At 37.1% G+C, this 23,968-nt stretch overlaps 2 protein-coding genes across 4 annotated transcripts in view; one reads left to right on the top strand and one right to left on the bottom strand.

Moving 5' to 3' along the window:
* Cad96Ca (tyrosine kinase receptor Cad96Ca) overlaps positions 1-14,717 on the top strand; it is a 62,941-nt gene extending 48,224 nt beyond the window's left edge. For 2 of the 3 annotated variants that reach the window (XM_069502170.1, XM_034973954.2), the window contains exons 5-11: positions 228-335; positions 3,996-4,137; positions 7,058-7,209; positions 8,184-8,366; positions 8,868-9,007; positions 12,059-12,200; positions 13,411-14,717. In XM_069502170.1, coding sequence (XP_069358271.1) covers positions 228-335; positions 3,996-4,137; positions 7,058-7,209; positions 8,184-8,366; positions 8,868-9,007; positions 12,059-12,200; positions 13,411-13,635 — 1,092 coding nt within the window. In that variant the 3' untranslated portion in view covers positions 13,636-14,717. The remainder of the gene's footprint in view (positions 1-227; positions 336-3,995; positions 4,138-7,057; positions 7,210-8,183; positions 8,367-8,867; positions 9,008-12,058; positions 12,201-13,410) is intronic. The other variant, XM_034973956.2, reaches the window with a different exon arrangement.
* A 4,680-nt stretch (positions 14,718-19,397) lies between these two features.
* On the bottom strand, positions 19,398-21,380 carry LOC117987180 (glutamate receptor U1-like; the record flags this gene model as incomplete). The annotated part of the gene is made up of 1 exon (XM_034974138.2): positions 19,398-21,380. A coding segment is annotated over exon 1 (1,983 nt), but the record flags the coding sequence as incomplete, so codon positions are not given.
* Between the last annotated feature and the right edge of the window lie 2,588 nt (positions 21,381-23,968).

Below are 23,968 nucleotides of genomic sequence, written 5' to 3'. Positions count from 1 at the left end.
TTAGTGAAGACTGTGCCAGACCATGGTGCGTGTATTACATAACTATTGACAGGTTATAGTTATTATAACAGTGAATAATGCATAATAAACATTATAGTATATCCGCAAGAGCTTACTTGAAATCACTCTTTAAATTAGTTTTACGAAAGCTTATAAAATAACTAAACTGGACCCAAACTAATTAATATTTAACTGCTTATCTAAGATTTCGTTACCGTTGTCCTCAGAGCAAAGACTCGAGTGGCATCGTGCTCCAAGACTCCACTTTCAACATGTGGGACCGCCCACGTGCTTATTCCAATCGATATGAGTCCTGGGATGCCAACCATTTACAGGTCAGTCTGTTTCTCTCTCATCTGGCTTTTGTCTGGGTCCTCTACCGTCATCTTGTAACTTTTAATTTGTATTCCCTGTTCCCCTTTGCCTAGATGCTCCGTTCGATGCAAAAAAACCGGCTTAGGGGTGGCTACTAGACTGCACCACAGATTTGCAGATATGCGACTAGCATGGCCCCCTCAGTCCCTCTCGCTCAAGCAGATGTACTTATGAAATGTTGTTCCTTCTATTTTACGTTCGCTTCAGCTATTGTAGCCTAGTACACTGCAACCCACCATTGCACAATAACTTTAAAAAGAAAAAACAACAAAACAAATCAATTATTTCTTTAAAATACTTGAGTCAACCTCACTTCACGTTGTTTGTCAAGATCTCAGGTTTAAATGTATCTTGACCAACGATATAAGGCCAAAAATTTATCATTTTGTCACGTTCTAATACGAGCTTAAATGCATTTAGCTATCTCGGTCTAACTATATGAGTCACAATAGGGCTACTTCTACAGGCATTTATTCTGAGGACTGCACGGTGCGCAGTGCAATGTCACAAGTCACAAGTCGTTAATTTACGGTCGTTTAGTAACATTAAATTAAATAATTACCTACATACATTTTAAGATTATGATTTCAGATTTCATTTGTATACCTACCTATTGTTAGTTAGTTGAGTATCTTAGATAGTTATGACTTATGAGGAATACGTGCAACATCCACATAAATTCAAGAGAGTTTAAGGATGTCAAGCTGAAAAATATACTCTTACTAGCTGATGCCCGCAACTTCGTCCGCGTGGAATAAGGTTTTTAAAAATCTCGTGGGAACTCTTTGATTTTCCGGGATAAAAATGCCTATGCCACTCTCCAGGTCTTTATTTATACCCATGCAAAAAATCACGTCAATCCGTTGCACCGTTGCGACGTGATTGAAGGACAAACCAACAAACAAACACACTTTCGCATTTATAATAATAAGGGTACTGATTATTTGGTTCAAAATAAAGTATTTAAAAAACCTTGAAATTATTAAGCTAGTAGTTTGTTATTTTATGCTGAAAATATCTGTTGGTACATAACAACAATAAACCTTTCATGTATTCGCCCTTAAAATTGTTATAGTATGTAATTATAAAGTAGTGGTGTATTAACTTAATTTATTTATTACATTAAATTAACATTGATACTTATTAACTTAAATTAACATTGATACTTATTAATTTAAATTAACATTGATGATGAACTTCATAATAATAATATTATGTTTCTATTATTATGCGGGATAATATAAATACTAACTGGAAATATACATAATTACTGTAAAGGTTAGACAAATACCAACATTACGCAACTAACTAGATATTATTATCGTTGATGGTGGTATTTTTCCACACATTAATTAGATACCTACAGCTATTTGGTAGCAGACACATTACGCAAAATCACTGGACTGAATCAAATACAAAAAATATTTGTTTATGAAGGTAGTAGTTTAGATTATTATTATATTCAAGGGGCGGACCAACAAATTCCTCAAAGGCCGGCAACGCATCGGCGGCTCCTCTGGTGCTGCAAATGTTCATGGGCGGCGGTAATCACTTAACATCAGGTGACCCGCCTGCTCGTTTGCTCGCTATATCTATTAAAAAAAAAAAAGATTAAGGATTTGTCTCCCCTAAGCTCCGACAGCGCAATCAATAGTTAATCTAAGGAGGTTTACTAAGTTTGGAGATGAAAACTAAGTTTGTGACCATATCTTGACCCAATTTCGTTTGGCAAAAGTTTTAGTTAATTATTTGTTTTTCAATACTTGGCCTTCGTACCCGATGGTAGGTACTGATGGTGTCTAAGTTAGGACGCTTTTGGCTAGAAGATTAAATTAATATTAATGATCTTAGCGTCTTGAAGGTTTCAAGGCTTATACGTAGCACTTTAGGTAAATGATCTTTAGGAACGTATGTGTTTTTTTTAAATAATATGTTCGGAGACGGCACTTCTGTCTGTCCCTAATAATTTCTATATTTCTCATTGAGTTTTAAAGGGCTTTTTAATAACATTATTTAAATTTTACATGAGGATCGGGGCGGAGGGGGATTTATATGTCTTACATTATGAACGTCATAATGTAAGACAATATAATAGTTTTTATATTGACTAGGTTTTTGCTTACAAAATAGCAAAATCGTGATTCGTAGATATCGTGGCAAGACATTTTAGAGAGATTTGAGACTAAGACCTCACGGTAACACTATGTCTGGTTGTGACACTGAAAACTAATTTGTAATACAATGAAAACTAATTTGTAATACAATGAAATACCAATGTTTTAGTCCAAAAGCGAACACAATACGGTTGTTTGTATTATAGTTTGTTTTGTTTGTCAGACTCGCCCACTGAGGGTTCAGTAGTTTGGAAGGAAACATAATATAAAAAACCGGCCAAGTGCGTGGCGGGCCACGCGCGGTGTAGGGTTCCGTAGTCAAAAGCTTGCTGGGTCAGCTAGTATAACAAAAAATCAATCTAAACTAAATGAAACGAATAGGATTACGATCAATCATAAATACAATAGATACAATAAAACTATAATATACATTAATATGCAACTCATTATATCTACGTACAGTAATTAACCTCGAAAAACAGATATATAACTCCTTAATCTGTGAACCCTACTTAGGCTTGATAGTTTTCCTTTAAAATCGATTATAATATATACTACTGCTGTGAATTTCACGTTCCTATATACATACTGCCATTTGGCTGATGAAGGTGGGGGGGACACTAGACTCTAATAAAAATTAGCACTTTAAAACATCATATTTTACAAACGGATCTAGAAATCGAAAAATGATGTTCCCACACCCACAGTATCTTTGAAAGACCTACCTAATCAACGATACCCCACACTATGGGGTAGACGAGAAATAAAAATTCATCCCCACTTTACATGTAGGGGAGCTACCCTAAAAAAAATATTTATCACATTTTATTTCACCACGTTGTGATTAATATTTATACCCATGCCAAATTACAGATTTCTAGCACTAATAGTCTCCGAGATTAACCGAGGACGGACGGACAGACGGGCGGACATGGCGAAACTATAAGGGTTCCTTGTTTACTACGGAACCCTAAAAAGTTGCCTACTAAGTATTTGGTTGAATTATTCTACCGTCTGAAAAACAAATCCTTTTTATTTGGGACCGCAAAACTAAGATTGTTCGTAAAAGTTTAATGCTGATTTCTAATAAAAGTCTCTGATAGTTATTTAGAGACTTTGTTTTAGTTTGCCTGAAGGTTTATAAATATAAACCTTTATCAGCTTTTAGAAAAACTAAGACAAATTCAGTACTATGTAAAGCTACTTTAAAATAATAAAATAAAAAGGAACAAATTATATGTAATTTTTTTTTAATATACACTTTTTTCTTTATTTTAAGGGTAGGTATAGATAAGTAACGTTAATAAATATTATTACAATTATTCTATTAAATAAACTTAAATCTAAAAAATTTAAATTTAATAATATTATGTTGTAGTCTTAAAATACTGTACAGGTACCTTTTTACTACATAATTTATTTCTTACTGAAGAAGGTTATATAAGGTTTTCAGCCATTTATTAGATACCTAATAACTGTGTTTTTTAATCCGGTAAATCTTTCTAGATCTCCGAAGAAACGACAATAAGCAGCAAGGAGGAGCCGCGAGACGAGTGGGAGTTCCCGAGGCATAGGCTGAGGATATTCAACATCGTGGGCGAAGGCGCTTTCGGACAAGTGTGGCGGGCGCAGGCCATAGATATAGACGGTGAGTAAAGTACAATCTATACCCGCTGAAATTTTAATGGTTGTTTTCCCGAAGCGAAATGATTTTGTCGTGGTATTACAATCGATTTATGGATATAAAAAGTTATTACAGTCAAAAATGTCAAATTTACAATCGAGAAAAACAAAAATCACAAAAATCGAATGAGACCTTGAACCAATAGTGATACCGCGTGCGCACAGGCTAGTTTATTTTGCTCTGAACTTTTTCACTTTATTGGCAGCGCGGTTCGAGTGGATGTACCTAGTACTATTCACGTTACATCTAGGGAGTTACTATTGTTTCTCACACTTTCGAGTTGTCGATTTTTATTTAAATTATTTCAAAACAAAAGTCAAGACTGTCAGTCAGTCAGTCAGTCAGTCAGTCAGTCATCTTTTACTTTTATAGTCAGTCAGTCAGTCAGTCAGCCAGTCAGTCAGTCAGTCATCTTTTCCTTTTATATATTTAGATTTCAAATTATGGGCATCCAAAATTTTCAAATTACGAACACAAAAAGGATTGCGAGAGTTGAAAAGATTTTATTCTTCATCCATGATTTTATTGTAAGTATTTGGAAAATCAACAGCTTAATTTTCTAAACAGACTTAAAATTTAATAAATAAAAGCTAATAATTTTCACAGATAAGATTTTCACAGTTAGATACAAAAGTAACAAGTAACTTGTTAAAAGCACAGCGAGAAGTAAACATGTACGTTTCGCTAGCAAACAACTTAATTAAACTTCGGCGTACACTATTCATATTTAAAATAATGGCCTTAAAATAATGGCCTAAGAGCCAGCGCGTGCCAGATTTTCCTTATTTTATAACAGCTGAAAGTTTCTCTGCGTATTGTCCCCAACACTGGGAGGAGCATTTGTTTGGATGATTTTTTGGATCATGGTGGCTTTGGGAGATAACAGAGAATAAAGGTGTAAAAAATCTTACGCCAAAGTATGAAGTCAATTTTTTTAATTTTCTTCAGAATGGTATTAGAAATCAAGTCGTCATTGCCAGACACTTAGTATGGTGGCAATCCCTTCCATATACCTTTAAAGTTTAACAAATTATTAACTAACGTTTAAGGGTGTCTGGCGGGGGTTACCACGACACTGAATGTCTGGCAATGCATTATGTGATTTCTGATACCACTCCGAAGAAAATATAAAAAATAGACTTTATACATTGACGCAAGATTTTTTACACCTTTATTACCTTTTTATCTCCCAAAACCACCATGATCCAAAACAAACATTCAATGATTACAAACAAACGTTCCTCCCAGTGTCGGGGACAAGACGCAGATAAACTTTTAGCTTTTATAAAATAACGAAGGTGTGGCACGCGCTCTCTCTTTATAAGAAGGTAAGTATAATATGCGGGATTCTTAAATTAAATTTAGATGGCGATGAACAATGAACTTTGATCTGTTATCCTTTTAGACAGTATGTGTAAAAAAGGTGATATTTTAGATACCGAATAAAACGTTGATCGCTTTCAATTTTCTTGGTATATAAACTTGAATACACACACATTACACATTATTAATTCATTATTATTAGTAGTGTACATCAACCGAGTCAATAAATCCATAAGTATTTTTGGACCGTCTTTTAAACGAACTTGCCGAGTAATTCGAGTATGAGGGCTGGATACAGTCGCTTGTGTTAGCAATTTTATACCTTATTATGCCTTTGTCAATATACGTTTCATGACAAGACGTATATTGACAAAAGTAATTATTATTGTCCGGAAGTAGATGTCATGAAAACAACAGTGTAGCCACGTCAATATACCTACCTAATTAAATATGTCAACATACGTTTCATGACAAGACGTATATTGACAAAGGCAAACATTACTGTTCGGAAGTGGTAACGACATGTATTTAATACGGGTGTTTTGAATAACTAGAGTTCAGTCTTTTGTAAGCCATAGTTGTGTTTGTACATTAATGGTGCGATAGTATTTAAGTTATGAAGTTGTGATATAGTGATTAAAGCACAAATTAGTTTGGTGTGATTCTCGAGTATTTATTACAGGGAAATATCCCCCTGAGCTTTCAGCTGTGAAACGTTTGCTTTCATAGATCAGAGTAGACAAATCACTACGGGGTTCATGCCCAATGTCCATGGTGGCATTACTGTTGTCCAGCAATGTAGGCTTGTATGTACAGACAGATCTCTAATGTTTACCGGCAACAGCCAATGCTGATTTGCTGTTATTGACTATGCTGTCATTACCTACCGACTGTTAGCTTAGGTATAGTCAATAATGAGATCGTAAATGTTTGCAGTCTTACTTACTAGTATTTTGTAGGTACATAATACATTGTCAAGAAAACCCTACGTAAATTAGGTCGCCGAAAGTTCGCTGGCTCAATTTTCGGTCGTAGTATTCGATCGACTGGCATTTTACGATTTGTTTTGGTCTTATAGGCATTTCGTCCAAATTGTTTTCAAATCTTATTTCATCCAGTAGATTGGTACTTTACTCATACGCATTTCATTACTTATTCGCATTTCGTCCAAATTGTTTTCAAATCTTATTTTATGCAGTAGGTACTTTGATTTTACTCAGACTTTAGTTTCATAGTTAAAAAGTAGCCCATATATCCGTCCCCGGGATGTAACCAAATTTCATCAAAATCGGTTAAATTGTTGAGCCTTGCAAAGTTAGCAGACAGACACACTTTCGCATTAATAATGGACTAGCTGATGCCCACGAATCCGTTCGCGTGGATTTAGGTTTCTAAAATTGATTGAACCTCGATTGCTATCTCAACCTGTCGCGTACTAAGTATAAGTGATGAATTAGTCTGAGATGGAAGCGCATTGAAATAAAGGGCACATGCCCTCTTTCCCACTTGGGACTACGGGAGAGAACTAATAACTAAGAATTAAAATTAGTTATTTTTTCAGGTAAAAAAGGAGAACAAACCGTGGCGGTGAAAACTTTGAAAGAAAACGCTTCAGAAAAGGAGAAAACTGACTTACTCCAAGAGTTAACTGTGATGAAGAATCTAGGCACACATCCTAATGTAGTCCGGCTTGTGGGATGCTGTACAGAGAAGGTATGTGCTATTTGAAAGCTGAAGTGGAATAGAAGACGGCAGTCTTATTTGGCTATTAGGTACCGCCAACAATAAGGCGTCTATGCTTCTCTACATAGTACCTATAATACAGGTCAAACACATAACCCTCCTTTGGGCTTCACCGCAGTTGGGTAAAAACAAATTTGCTTTCCGCTGTCTGTCCCTCTGTACGCTTAGATTTTTAAACTATGCAACGGAGTTTATCAATACCTTATAGAGTGATTCAAGAGAAAGGTTTATAGTTTAATATTGTTTTGTGTTAAGGTGGAAGACACGGTCTGCCCGCGAAATTCAAATTTAATTTAGTTTTCGCAATTTGCATACTAATACGACAAAGTAGGCTTATGTTATTCAAATTTCGCCCCTAGCAATATAATCTTCACAGGTTTATATAAAAATCTTTACTTGAAAGTGTCCAGTTGAAGAAATTAATCAAAATAGTGACTAATTTGTGAGTATTCACGTAAAACTCATTATTTTGACTAATTTCTTAAACTGGACACTTTAGCTAGTAGGCCTGAGTATTAAGCTATTTCACCGTCACCACCTGGGTGCCTGGTGCAATTCGACCGCCCGTTGTCAGATTTTTTCCATGCACATGCAAATTCCCTTGGGCGGAGTTCCCACTAGATTTCAACATGGGGTTATAACAAATTTCTGAAAGGCCGGCAACGCATTGGCGGTTTCTCTGGTGCTGCAAATGTTCATGGGCGGCGGTAATCATATAGCATCAAGTGACCCGCCAGCTCGTTGGTTCAATTTATTTTTTAAATAATGATTCATGATAATAATAATAATATGTATGTAATGTTTATGTAGGTTTATTTATTTTTATGTATGTAAGTATATTATATTTCTTTTGGCTGTTATATATATTTATCTTGTACACGGGCGTGAGAGTAGATATATCGAGAAAAAATAATAATAATGATATTTTTGGCAATTGTTCTCAGGAACCAACATTAGTGATAATGGAGTTCGTAAGTCTAGGCAAGCTGCAGCAGTTCCTTCGCGACTCGCGCGCTGAGCGCCACTACGGGAACACGCACGGGGGCAGTCAGTTCCTCACGTCACGAGACTTGACACACTTCGCCTTCCAAGTCGCTAGGGGCATGGACTTCCTCAGCTCTAAAGGGGTAATGTGAATGGAGTTCGTTAGTCTAGGCAAGCTGCAGCAGTTCCTCTTTTTTATTCCTATACAAGACTGCGATCTTACCTGGTGGTAAGTTAAGATGCACTGATACACTCTAAGATGGTAGCGGGCTAACCTACAGACGCAATGGCAGTTTCATTAAATCCCATAGCCCTGGTCGGTTTCTACGCGGCATCGGACTGGAACTCTTAATCGCTTGGGGGCACGGCTTTGCCGGTAGGGTGATTACTGGCCACGGCCGTAGCCTCCCACCAGACCAGACCAGAGACAGTTACATTTTTTTCAAAATGATACAGAGTTGATTTTTTGACTATCAGTGCTTTATTGGCATCTTTCTCGGTGCACTACAGTGACTAAATCTATTTTTCTCACATTTTTTTTAGTTCTGGCTTCCTATCGGATTGCTGATAAATGGCAAAAAGTTAAACGAATAAACCAACGCGGCACTTCACAACTTTTTATCCATGAAACATTTCTTTCTCAGATAATACACAGGGATTTGGCAGCGCGCAACGTACTCATCACTGAGGAGAGGACGTGCAAGGTGGCAGACTTCGGCTTTGCCAGGGACGTGGCTGGCACACATGTTTACGAACGGAAGAGTGACGGACGACTCCCAATAAGGTACTCACTACTTACCTATCACTACCATATTTCTTCTTGTTCTTCTCCTTATCCCACTAAGCGGGTTCGGCACAACATGTCTTCTTCTTCCACTCACTTTTGACATCCGTCAACACAATATTATCACTACCAATATTTATTTTTCTTCTTGTTCTTATCCCACGCTAAAATGTTTGTATGTTTGTTGATTTGTTCAAACCGGATATCTGTTAAGCTTGACTGAAGATAAAATAAATTACAACGTTTTCCCGTCCATAAGTGACGCATTTCCTTAAAGTTAACATGAACTTGAAAAGAAAGTTGAAAAGTTACACTAGGTTCTCAGAAAGATACTTACTATACCCGGCAAATAACAAGTCACGTTGTATGCGTGAACACGCGTCAAAAGTTCCAAGTTCTAAGACGGGTCAGATGTGGCACGTGGTAATGGATCACAGCATTCGTCGCCTGGGATCGTCTTGTAAACTTGTAATAGGATGTTTAAAGGTCTGTACGCACCTGAGCTGTGCTGCGCTGCACAGCAGGGCGCGTCACTTCAGGCCGCACGTCGGTACCTATCCCACTACAACTGCAGTAAGCGGCAGCTCGCGTCACTTGCGCGTCACTTCTATACCCGTTCACGTACGAGCAACAACGTCGCAAGATGAGCGACAGTGAAGAAGAGAAGGGGGAAGCCGACATCCTAGGGGTTGGGACTTTTGAGAATATAATTCTAAGAGCATAAGGAACACGTAATGTGTCAAAAATTAAAACTACGTTATTTATTTTGAGGTCTATCATGCCGGTACATTAAATACTTAACTCGATGCGCGTCGTATAAGAGCGCCGTACGCATACTAAAGCGACGCGATGACGTGTCGCTGGATATCTCGCACTAGCGTTGCTGCACAGCGCGTCTCTGCGCTGCGGTTCACAATATTCTCCGAACCGAGACGCGCAGCGACGCGTGGTGAAGCGGTGTGCAGCACCGCTCTAGTGCGACATGCACCATACAAAATGATAGAAATAATATTTTGACGCTCTGTGCCGCGAGGTAAAGCGCAGCTCACGTGCGTACAGACCTTTAGGCGTTATCTAGAGTTATCCTATACCTAGTTATCTTCAGTAGCTTTTGCGTGAGAGCATACTGTTTTATTCCTGACGGAAAATAGTCCAAAGCGAGTTTCACGATAGAACGCAAATTAACCTTTGTTATTATGATTTTATGGTCGCTAATTATGTACCTCATAAGAAAGCTCATACAGAGTCACTCAGGGGCAATAAATAGAGCAATATAGATACTAGGAGTTTCTCTACGTAATCAAATCAAAAATAAGAAGATCCTTAGAGAACCAGAGTAACTGACATAGCTAAACGGGTTGCAAAGCTGAAGTGGTAATTGTCAGGGCACATAGTTCGACAAAGTTAGTGGAGGTCCAAGCTGCTAAAATTGCGACCTTGAACTGAAAAGTGCAGTGTTGGGAGACTCTCCACTAGGTGGATAGAGGGCATCAAACGAGGCACAGTCGTGTTGGATTCCGGCGGCGCAAGACCGTGGCGTGTAGAAGTCCCTACAAGAGACCTATGTCCAGCAGTGGACGTCTATCGGTTGATAAAGATGATGATGATGATTACAATGCCATACAAAACGTTACGCAAATGTTATCATCATCATGATCAACCCATCGCCGGCTCACTACAGAGCATGGGTCTCCACTCAGAGTGAGAAGGGTTTTGGCCATAGTCTACCACGCTGGCCAAGTGCGGATTGGCAGACTTCACACACCTTTGAGAACATTATGGAGAACTCTCATGCATGCAGCTTTTCTCACGATGTTTCCTTCACCGTTAAAACAAGTGATATTTTAATTACTTAAAAACGCACAAACTCCGAAAAGAAAAGGTGCGTGCCCGGGATCGAAACGCAGACCTCCGATTGGAAGGTGGACATCCTAACCACTAGGCTACGCAAATGTATTATAGACCAATAGGCAACAAGTCTTATAAGTCTAGACTCTAGTGCATTGGCTAGCATATTCAGCTGGGCATCGCAAGGTTTCGGGTTCAAGTCCCGCGGGGTGATTACGTATCTCGCGACCGGCGTAAATGTCGCGATCATTGCTGTCAAACGTCACACGTAACAGCGGCTAGAGAGAGACAGCAATAGCCACAAAGCAAAATAAGAAGAAGAAGAGAGACAGCAAATGAACTGTCGCATTGCTACTGCTGTTGCGTTGCTGTCGCTACTGCAACGTTTTGCGTAATCACCCCGCCGATTTGGGAAATTTGGGAAGAAATTTTCTGTAGCAGCCCGGAGTAAGAAAATTGGCAGTATTACACTCCCGTGCCTCGGAGAGCGTAAAGCCGTCAGTACTGCTCCTGATCTCTCCCCGGACGTGTCGGATTAGTGTCCCATCATACTTTAAGAAGAGTAATGGAAAGAGTGCTCTTGTGAACTATAATATCTCCTGCGTAGATGGCTTAACTCCGTTGAGATTGGCTGCCATGACCAAAAATTGGACAGGCGATCATCACCTATTTTTATTAGTAATTTTTTTAAACAAATCAATATTTATTACTAGATGATGCCTGTGTCCATCCCCGGGATGTACTTAAGCTAACACTGTACCAAATTTCATCAAAATCGGTCAAATTGTTGGGCCGTGAAAACTAGCAGACAAACTTTCGTATTTTATCATATTAGTATACTTACTTAGTATGGATCACACTACCTAACAGGCATGTAAACTATGATAATAATTATTAAGTAAAGTATAACTTCTCGTTGTTAATTTTGCAATTATTGTATTTATTTGTATACTTAAATATCTATAGTTAGTTTACTCGCAAAGTTGCCTCAAAATTTTCCCTAATTTCAAAGTATCTCAAAACCTCTAAAGGATCCATCATAACCTTGCAAACAATTATAATATCACTAAGTTAATGAAGATCACAATTAATATCTTGCTTATTTTAAGATCTAAGATAGTAGTAAGATAGTACTAGAAAGATAGTAGTAGAAAGTAGACTAATCAGCGAATTAGTCTTTCTAAAAGTGAAATAAATTTTCAGATGGATGGCGCCCGAATCGCTGTACGATGACATATTCAGCGTCAAGTCAGACATATGGAGCTTCGGTGTTCTTCTCTGGGAGATTGTCACCCTGGGTTCTACGCCGTATCCTGGTTTATCCGCCGGGGATGTAATGAGAAAGGTATAAATATACAGTCTCACCACTGGACGCTTCAGCGCTCGCGCAAAACGGCCAATCTCAGGCTGCCTACAATACCAGTGCTACTAAACCAGTTTCGTACAAAGAATATTTTTTCTAACTACGAAACCATACGTACGAAACTTTTTATTCCTTGTACGATACCTACCATATCTTACCTATTATCATTACATACTTACCTATTATCGAATTTTTCATGAGAAAACATTTTTGGGCCGATTTGATGGAAGTCGCCATTTCAAACATGAAATCGCTTCCAAAACTTCAAGCCTTTAGAACGTGCTTATAAATAACATAACAGCTGGAAAAGCTATTTAACTTTTCCATGTTTTTATCCGAGTTTCAAAGAAGATGCATTCTGTCTACGATTGCATTAACATTTTCCATCTGATAAGATCGTGCTTATTGGTAATACTGTCACATCGTATCTGATATCTGATAGGAAAGTAGGTAAGTAGGTAAAGTTCGCGAAAGTTCGACATGGCAATCGGGCTATGAGACGGGGGGACGCCCACAACACGCGCACGCCACCCGCGCTATCCCGCGCCGGGTTACCGCGGGGCGTCACTACCCCGATGGCCACGTCGGTCTGTCGCGAACTATAGGTACATGCTATGTGAAGGGATATCCGTATCCTCGAACCTAGGGGTTTTTACACTCTTAGGGGGTAGTATTTTCAAAAATTCTTTCTTAGCGGATGTCGTAATAGCTATCTGCCCAATCCGTCCAGTGGTTCGAGCTGTGCGTTGATAGATAAGACAGTGAGTAGGTCAGCTTATCTATCATCATCATCATTATGATCAACCCATCGCTGGCTCATTCCAAAGCACGGGTCTCCTCTCAGACTGAGAAGGGTTTTAGCCATAGCTAATTAGCATAGGGTTTTACCACGCTGCGCTGGCCAAGTGCAGATTGGCAGACCCAAGTGCAACTTTTCTATATGTATAGACTAGCTTACGCTCGCGACTTCATCCGCGTGGACTACACAAATTTCAAACCCCTATTTCACCCCCTTAGGGATTGAATTTTCAAAAATCCTTTCTTAGCGGATGCCTACATCATAATAGCTATCTGCATGCCAAATTTCAGCCCGATCCGTCCAGTAGTTTGAGCTGTGCGTTGATAGATCAGTCAGTCAGTCAGTCAGTCACCTTTTCCTTTTCTATGTATAGATTTTGTTTGATTGTTACAGGTTCGAGAGGGCCACCGTTTAGAGAAACCCGAACATTGTCGGCGGGAGCTCTACAACATCATGTACTACTGCTGGGAAGTAGAACCAACCACGCGGCCGGACTTCAAAGAAGTAGTTAACATGTTGGAACGGCTATTGTGCACTGAAATGGACTATATCGAACTCGAACGATTCCCGGACCACTCGTATTACAATGTGCAACACTTGGACGGGGAAAAGTTATAGTTTATTGGACTTTTTAATATTTTTGTCTGGGAACCACACGCCTGCGATCGGTTAGCCAGTAAACCTAACGTAACCTAGAGCGAAGAACGAGAGTGGGACGAGAGTTAAATAGTGAAGATGCGAACGGGACGAGCTGCGAACGGGACGAGGACGAGATGCGAATGGGACGACTGGAATACTGATCAAATCATAAGCAATTTTATTTTGCCTAAATTGTAACTTTTATCTTCTAAATATATAAAAGGAAAAGGTGACTGACTGACTGACTGACTGATCTATCAACGCACAGCTCAAACTCCTGGACGGATCGGGCTGAAATTTGGCATGCAGATAGCTATTATGTCGTAGGCATCCGCTAAGAAAGGATTTTTAAAAATTCAACCCCTAAGGGGGTGAAATAGGGGTTTGAAATTTGTGAAGTCCACGCGGACGAAGTCGCGAGCATAAGCTAGTCTAAATATATAAAATGAAAAGGTGACTTACTGACTGATCTATCTTCGCACAGCTCAAACTACTGGACGGATCGGGCTGAAATTTGGCATGCAGATACTCGTAGCTATTATGACGTTGGCATCCGCTAAGAAAGAACTTTTGAAAATTCAACCCCTAAGAGGGTTAAATAGGGGTTTGAAATTTGTGTAGTTTGTATTGTAAACACGTGGATTAAGTCGGGAGCATAAGCTAGTTGTTGTATAAAAATATAAAATAAGACTCAAAATTTACTATCAGAGACACAGTGTGCAACTGCAAAAAATTAAATAAAATGTAGATTATTTTTAATTTTGTATATTATGTAAAATATCTAATTGTACATCTATAATATTTTTCTATACCCATGTTTTGGTTACGGATTTATAGAGAATAGGGTTATTTGTGTTTCGCCTGTGTTACAATGTACTTATTGCCTGTATCTACTGTGAAGTTTTCTTTTAAATAAATAACGATGTAGGCTCTGGCCTCTGTTGAACCAACCATAAATTTTAATTTAAACACGTGGGAGCTGGACGTCTGCTTCGGTGTAAACTAACGAATAGATAGAGGTGATATTCGTCGTGTACCTAATAAAATAAGATGAATGTTAATGAGTTATTTTATTCTGAGCGATCACGCACTCATCCGATCCGAGTCCGTGAAAATATATTCCGAAGTAGTCATAGAACTCTTTGTATGGTTACTTACACACTACATCCGACTTTCGTCATCCGTGGCTCAGATCTCGGATGTGCCTCGGATTTAAAATCGGACGTATGATGTAGATAATTATGTCAAAAATGTCCATTGATATATTTGGAACAGAGATCGGATTAGTATGTAAGGAATATCCGAGTTCGGTCCGAATTTATATCCGTATTTTCACGGACTCGGATCTCTCGGACTTACTGTTATTTTTATCAAAATGAGTTAGGAAATCAAATCATGCCATGAGCAACTCTTTTTTCCTTCTCCTATTTTCTTTCTTAATCTGTTTCTTAACTCTAATGAATGCTTGGTCATTAGACTGCAGATTAATTAATAGCCAAGAAATCACAATAAATCTTAGAAACGCAACAAGTTTTCGCACTAATCAAGCTTAGTAATCGACTAGGATTAACTAGTTAATCTCAGTTCTAACTGTTTGACTTACGTACTTTAAGAGCCACTACGCACAGTCAACTAGTCGCCCGGCGACTCAGTCGACCGTTAGAATCTGTAATTTATATGGAAGTTGTCGTGTCTAAACGCATGAAGTCGCGACGACTGCGTGCGCATACACACGATGACTTCATATAAATATATAAAAGGCAAAGGTGACTGACTGACTGACTGACTGACTTATCTATCAACGCACAGCTCAAACTACTGGACGGATCGGACTGGAATTAGGCATGCAGTCTGCAGATAGCTATTATGACGTTAGCATCCGCTCATTGAAAATTCAACCCGTAAGGGGGTGGAATAGGGGTTTGAATTTTGTGTCCGTGGGTAATGGCTCTTACTTACTGAATTAAAAAGAGTTTGTTGAACCTTTTCTTGATTTATAATTAAATAGGTACCTAATATTATATTATCTATAGAACAGGTATGATAACGCAGGTATAATAATAAAATTAAAATGCACACATTTCGTAGAATACTTTTTATCACGCCAAAAAATATCTATAGTATAAGTACTTGTAAAATAGGTAGGCAAGTAGGTATAAAATAACTAAACAATAGGTAACAAAGACACAATTACGGTGACGAATACAAAATTAAGTATCGATCTCCGAGAATTGTAATAACTATCTATTATTTCGTGTTAATTATTATGAAGTTGACCTTGATAGCTCCTACTCCAACCAGTATTTAAGTCGAAAATTAAAAATTTCTTTTCACACGGCGATATTTTCACAGCGCTTCAGAGTTAGACGCAACTCAAACTCGCTCCGAGCGCGATACTACGAGTACCTATGTGCTTAGTAGATTTCACATCTCACATAATAATTTACGCGACAGATCGAAATGGCAATCGGGGTATGAGGCTGGGGGACGCCCCGCACACCCGCACGTCACCCAAGTCACCCAACGTAAAGTATCCCGCACCGGATTAGCACGGGGGCTGTGCGGGTGTGCAGGGCATCCCCACCCCGATTGCCATCCCGATAAAAAATATTGCATAATTATGTACATTCTATTTTCAAAATATTAAATTTTTTATTTTATTCTGAAGTTGAACAAAATTTTTAAAAAAACCGGCCAAGTGCGAGTCAGGCTCGCGCAACGAGGGTTCCGTACTACAGTCGTATTTTTTCGACATCTTCCACGATAATTCAAAAACTATGATGCATAAAAATAAATAAAAATTTGTTTTAGATTGCACAGGTCATCCCTTTCATATGATACCCCACTTGATATAGTTAGTTATCTTACTTCGAAAATTTAAAATACTAATTATTTAGTTCATGACCACAATTTAATTTTCATGTGTGATGTAACCACAAATTTTTCCCCTAATGTCTGCTATAGAACCTATCTGCCTTTCATGATTCTCGGTCAACGGGAAGTACCCTGTAGGTTTCTTGACAGACCAACAGACAGACAGACAACAAAGTGATCCTATAAGGGTTCCGTTTTTCCTTTTGAGGTACGGAACTCTAAAAACAATATAATATGAGATTACTTAGAATAATAAACTTATTTTATAAGAACTAGTTTTTATATTGTAGGTAACTAGTCCACTAGGTGCATTATGATTTTTTGGTATAGTTCGTAGACTGTAATTTTTTTAAAGTGTATTAATCTAATCTGAAACTGCTCTTATTTTTATTAAATTTATCCGAACCTCTGCTTTGTATTGAGAAAACAATCACCAATGTCAAAAAAAGGTAGGCACATTTTTTGCAATAAATTTTGTTTTATTAATTAAAAATGTTGTCTTATATTTTATTGATATCCCTGAGCAATCTAATTATGTTTGATATTTTATTTAGATAACCATGATTTATTTATTTATTCAGAACCATGCTTTAGTAAATACCAAAGTAGGTACCTACTTCCTTAGGTACTTGAAATGAAATGAAATGAAAAATTACTTACCTATTTGTTTGATCTCTCTCATTAGACAGAAGGTAAGTAGGTACATTGAGAGATCGGCATATAAAATTAAAAATCGGTCAAGTGCGAGTTGGACTCGCACAGGAAGGGTTCCGTACCATCGTACAAGAAATAACACTCTTTGTTTTTTTTAATTTCTAATTTTCGGTGTCATATCCAAATCATCTTCTTCTTTATATATAAAAAAAAAGAATCGCTAAATGTGTTGCTGATCGCAAATTTCGAGTACAGCTGAACCGATTTCGCTAATTCTTTTTTTATAATATTCCTTGAAGTACGAGGATAGTTCTTACGGAGAGAAAAATTTAAAAAATTGTAAGTATTAAAAATATTAAAGCATCGACTGTTAGGCGGTACGAAGTTCGCCGGGTCAGCTAGTTAGTAGGTACATAATATTATTATTAAATTAATAAGTACTTCGGTAGTTTTACCTATTTAGATTTCCGATAAAAATGAAGAAATACCCTACGTTTCATTATTTTAGAAATTCCAGCCTCACCAGTTTTATAAATTACACTCAAGTAATTAAGCTATGGTGGGTCAGCTTCAGCTAGTAGATCAGGAACCTCCTCGTTTTTCGAAGTTGGTTAAAAGTAACTCTGAATGTTTATTACTTAGGTACGTAGGTATTTATTATTTATGTTGTGTTATTTCGGATTCCGTAATCGGTGTTACGAGAAACCTCATGTTCAATATTACTTTGCACGGTTCAGTTGTTTTCCCTGGAGAGATTTCCCACAGTTTTCGCCGGCTATTAGTATTGGAATAACACAGGTAGATACTCAGAGATGTAGTAAATATATTATGTTCTAACATTGGCATAAATAAAATAGTAGGTCGTCTATACGAGGGCTCACAAACAAATTGATATCGCTCAAGTGGCCATGTTTGCACACATGTTTCTTATTACGAAATGTAGAAAAAAAGTCTTATAATATCAACAACTTCCGTTTATCATAAACCTCAATACTTGAATATAAAGTTTAATAACGATTCCAAAATATTTATATTTTAGACCTCTTGTCATCTATACTATCTATACTAATATTATAAAGAGGTAATGTCGTTAAGTTTGTTTGTAGGGGGTAATCTCTAGAACTACCGAACCGATTTTGAAAATTCTTTCACCAATAGAAAGCTACATTATTCCTGAGTGACATAGGCTATATTATATACACGCGGGCGAGGCTGCGGGGATGAGCTAGTCGGCAATAAATTGAAAATATTCGAATTTTTCAAACGATAAACAAAATATTTATTCTCAATTAAAACTTAACACCAAAGCAATAAGTCTAAAAATGTTTGTAATTTGAAATAAGCTTTTTGGCTGATATTTTTCGGGCCTGCGCTTATTTCATTTATTGAGCATTTTATTTCAATGCATTTTAACATATTATGCGAGAATCGGAATTCTGAACTTAGTTGCGTAATTCATAAAGGCTTGGCGGAAATAAATTATTAGATGCGGCAACACGCGGTAAACACGTCTCCGTGTGTGCACATAATGCCAACAACAGAAGTCGATGGAGGGAGATCGCACGAGTAGCAGTGAAGAGTTCATAGCCACGACCACTCTGTCAAGAGTGAACGATTGAGAAGAAGAAGAATCTACTCTATATTATCAATCTCACAATATATTAGGTACCTACCTATATTAATTTTCTCGTCAAGCCTTTACGTGTGAGAGATTAGATTACTGTGTTTGTGTACCCACACAAACTGAAGGTCTATAGTTTCGTGTTTTTAGGGTTCCGTACCTCAAAAGGAAAACGGAACCCTTATATGATCACTTTGTTGTCTGTCTGTCTGTCTGTCTGTCAAGAAACCTACAGGGTACTTCCCGTTGACCTAGAATCATGAAATTTGGCAAGTAGGTAGATCTTATAGCTGACATTTGGGGAAAAATCTGAAAACTGTGAATTTAGGGTTAGATCACACAAAAAAAATTAAATTGTGCTCATGAACTAATAATTAGTATTTTCAACTTTCGAAGTGAGATAACTATATCAAGTGGGGTATCATATGAAATGTCTTCACCTGTACAGTCTAAAACAGATTTTTATTTATTTTTATGCATCATAGGTTTTGAATAATCGTGCAAAATGTCGAAAGAATACGACTGCAGTACGGAACCCTCATTGGGCGAGCCTGACTCGCACTTGGCCGGTTTTTTTTATTCAAACTTTTCTAATGAATAAATTATGCAGTTGCAATATTTTTTCCCGTAAAAAATTGGTATTTACTAAAATTTCAATAATTAATATAACAATTCCACCAAACATACCTACGCCCAAGACAAAGAATCCACCTTGTAAGTGTTCCATTGACAAAGAACTTATGTTATTCCGTCGAATATTTAATTTAAGCAGTAACTTCTCTCTTTTTCTCTTGTTTGATTTAGCAAAGCCGCGTCTTACGTAATCATTCATACCCAACTGTTTATAATAATTTAAAGTATGCGATAGATTTTTCATAAAAGGAAACCCTCTTAGACCTATCATTTCCAAAGGCACCAAGAATGTACTTTTCTCGAAAGCATAGTAATTATTTTTTCCAAAAGAATCAATGAGTTCCGGTAACTCCGCTGAAAGATAAGCTAATTCTAGCCGACTACATAGCACTGAAAAGTTTCTATGAACAACTACGTCTAACAATGCTTTTGTGATATTGTGTACATCTATCCATTCATCGTTTATCAAACTATCGAAAGGATCACTAGAATTGTAAAACAAACCACGCAATTCCTCTGAACCACCATATTTAAGCCCACTTTGCACCAAATCTTGAATAGTTTTGATTTGATATCCAAAAGTAGGATGTCGTAAAACAATGATCAACTTAGTTTGATATGCTGTCATAAACAAAACACAATAAATATTGAGAAACACGAAAAATATTCGCAGACTTGCCTTATTTGGGCGCACGTATGCAGAAAACCCATACAAAACTATCCAGGAATTTATAAAGCAATGATTGAATGTGCTGTTGTAGTTGGTATCGCCACTCAACTTTCCTAGTATTTTCCAAGTGAAGACACATACAAAAAATATTACAGTTGCTAAGTACCAAACTTCCTTTTCAAATGCAGCAGTAAGTGAACTCCAAGGTGGTGCAGGATTGGCCCGAGGAACTACCCAAGTGTACGAGTCCGCCAAATATGTCGAACTGCATTCAAAATCTTCATGAACGTCAAAATCAGGAAATATACCTCCCAAAAGAATTTGTCCTTTTCTAACAACCAATTCTTTCAATGCTCCATCCCATACACCCTCTTCATTTCTTTCACCTCGAAATTCATTAAATATTATCTCAAAACTTACAGAAAAGTTTAAGGATTGGAGCAAGTTCTTAATAAGTGTTTTCTCTAAATTTGGATCGTCATTGTATCTACTAACAAATGGCTGTTTTTCTAATGCTAGAATTTTGAGGCCACATCCATGCATATGTGAAGGTAATTTATCCTTAAAAATATTACCCTTGCTATTGATAACACCTCGCTCACACGCATTTTCAAAAAGTAACCTGTTTTTGGCAGTTTCATTAAAATACCCACAGTACTTCGGCGGATCGTATGGCTTCCAGCTATAGATTAGTGCATTACGTACATTTCGAGATTGAGGGACCAAGACGACAACATTGATAACATTGTACTTGAATAAACAGCTCAAAATATTTTCAACTTCTTCACGATATTCACCATCGTCCTTTGTTAAACGGTATAACAAAATTAAGAATTTGCCATGTGGGTTCCAGAAACGCGATCGAATAATTTTTCTCGCCAAGTATGTGAATTCCTGAAAGCTATCGACAATGATGACAAAATAATTCGCTACGGCCGTCACTTCAAAGGGATCCATGTGCACAACTTTAAACTTTTTGTTTGAGTCGTTGCAAACAGCTTTTCTATCAGGACCAGTAACTTGAACACTGTATTTATTGCTATCGTGTATTCTCTTTAAAACATTGGTTCGTATTCTGACAATCTTAGAATTATTGGTATTAATTGAATGTGGAAAAATAAGCAATCCAGGATTAACAAAATTAGTTTGTATCAAATTATTTATACAATTAACGAAATCGTTAACAACTGTTGGGCCGTCTGGATTTATGGCTTGAACACTAAACACAGTTAACAGAATAATTACTATTTTCATTTTAAAATGTAACACCATTTCCATAGCGTCGCAAGTTAGCGTGCAGAAAACCATTTACAAATTGTGTAAATGTATTTTAAATGTGGTTTTATCTACGAACATCAAATATTTTACCGTCATAGATTTTAAAAATTAAATAATTATCACTGGGTTAATTAACATAAAAACAAAGTGTGTAAAAGGAAAAACTGACTGACTGGCTATAAGTGTGTAGTGGCTGTTACAGTGGCTTATCACTTGCATACTAATGTACCTACAGCTCAAACCGTTGCGCATTGAATTTTGCATGTAGGTACCGATTCTTCATGTCTCCCAATAAGAAATAATTTTGAATGTGTGAACCAAGTCGAGGTGAAAACCAAGTGCACCATTAAATAGGCTACTTGACTCATATCTAATTTCGTCCAATAAATGATTATTTATTATAGTATTTTGCTTAAGACAACGAAATATATCAATAACAATTATTAAAAACGCAGGATGGAAATATAAATCCAATTTAAAAAAATACAGTTTTTATTTTTATTTGAAACTCAGAAAACGCTGTCAGCCATGATGTGACGTCATTAAATATGTAAACAAACAAATGTCATCCCTATTGACTAACGTAGTATCCATATATATAAAATTTCAAGTCCTGACTAACTTATATATCAACGCACAGCCTAAACATCTAAACAGCTGGTCCTAGATACATGAAATTTGGTGGGTGTGTTCTTTGTAGGTAAAGAGAAGGTATCCACTAGGAAAGGATTTTTTGAAATTCCACCCCTGAGTGGGTTAAATGGGGGTTTGAAATTAAAATAAATAAATAAATAAATAATTAAAATAAAAGTCCACGCGGGCGAAGTCACGAGCATAAGCTAGTTTTTATATATTTCTAAAAACTCATAGTAAACGTAAAAAATTATCGTTTTCTCTTTATAAATTAAATAAGTTATTAAGTAAGACTTACAACAAAGATCTTTGCAAAAATAAATTTGGGTTGCAGTCGTTAGTGATATAGGATCCCTTTAAGCAAGTCTTCACGTGTTACGTATATTTATTTCACTGGGCACTCTAATCCACAACTTTCCTGTGGTCTTTATCGATGCGTTTTTACATTCTCGGATGATACAATAACGATAATTACTATATTTTTCATGTAAACTAGTATAGAAGTCACGTTTATTAACCTTATGCTGTTGTTTACAAATGCATGACGTCAGAGCACAGATAATCTATCGGCCAAACATGGCCGACACTGTTTTCACCTGTCTAAGAAAAATATATTTTTAAATTAAAGTTTTACGGTTTTTAGGGCGCAAAAAAATATAGTGTTAATTTTTTTGATCTAATAGGACAAATATTAACCATTTAAGACCTACTTAAAAAAAGTGTCAACTAGCCTATTAAGTTTGCCTGCGCTCATTTTTATATTTCTATGAAACATAATATTATGTATTATAAGTTTAATTTTTTTAATCCCATGTAAATTCTTTGATTGCCCGTGATAAAAAGTAACCTATAATCGTTTCCGAGATGCGGGCTTCTGTACCAAATAGATGATGACCGCGACTTCTCCGTTGGGATATAGGTTTTTAAAAATCCCGTAAGTGCTTTTTGATTTTGGTAGTGATGGATGGTTTCGCATTTATTACATTAATAATACAACAACAGTAATAATGGCTATAAAAAGTTTAGTAGGTACATGGGTATATCGAAAACTCTTTACAACCTCTCGCACTGCCAAGGGTCACTGGTAGAGATCTCTCATAGAGATAAGTGCTTCCCTGTCAACTTTGTTCTCTTTTCCTCTGTACTGTAGGTACCTAAAAGTTTTAGGTACAAATAAAAACTCTGTCACTGTAATTTTACACGTGGATAAAAGAGATATTTTAATTTAAAAAGTATGCTTTGATATTAGAGACGGTAATAAGGCTTATGAGAAGAAGTTTTGGCTAAGACAAACAGTTTGAGAAAGCTTATTACTTTGAGGATTCTTCATCGAGTTTAAAGTGAAGACCTTGTGAGACAATGTACACAGACGCATAAGTTAAATTGAATGTTAAGTTTACTATACTGAAACATCACTACTGAACTTCCTAATGAAAATTGTTGAGTCAACTTTAAAGTTGTACTTATAAGAACTGGTTCCGTTTGCCGTCGAGCCCCTACGGGCCATGGAAACTTAGTACTGAAAAAAATAACGAGACATTTCACCGCGATTAATTGCCTCATTTGGTGACAGAAGGGCTGGCTCATTATTTGCGCAACGGATCAGCCTGGCTGTCCAGTGCAGAAATGCAGCCAGTACAACCGAATGGATGACCAACTTTGGCATTTAGTTTTCTTCAACCTTTCCCGTCGTCACTCGGTCCCATCCCGTCGGCTCTTTGGGAACGGGTTAACAACATTAATGTGCGATACAATTTATTGGGCAGTGGCGTGCAGGTCATAAAGGCGTAAATGCACTGCTTACCCCAGTTGTAATAGTTCAATGCATATTTTTCATTATGACCTGCCAGTAAAACAGGTTCCTACCTAGCTAATGCATATCCTGCATTCAAACCCTGTGCACGCCACTGTTATTGGGCCATCTGGTATGGATGTCTCATAGTTTTCAC

This window comes from Maniola hyperantus, chromosome 12 (genome assembly GCF_902806685.2).
Source record: "Maniola hyperantus chromosome 12, iAphHyp1.2, whole genome shotgun sequence".
In the NCBI taxonomy this organism is placed as follows: Eukaryota; Metazoa; Arthropoda; class Insecta; order Lepidoptera; family Nymphalidae; genus Maniola; species Maniola hyperantus.
The sequence above is the reverse complement of the archived record's forward strand: the minus strand, read 5'-3'. Positions and strand labels throughout refer to the sequence as shown.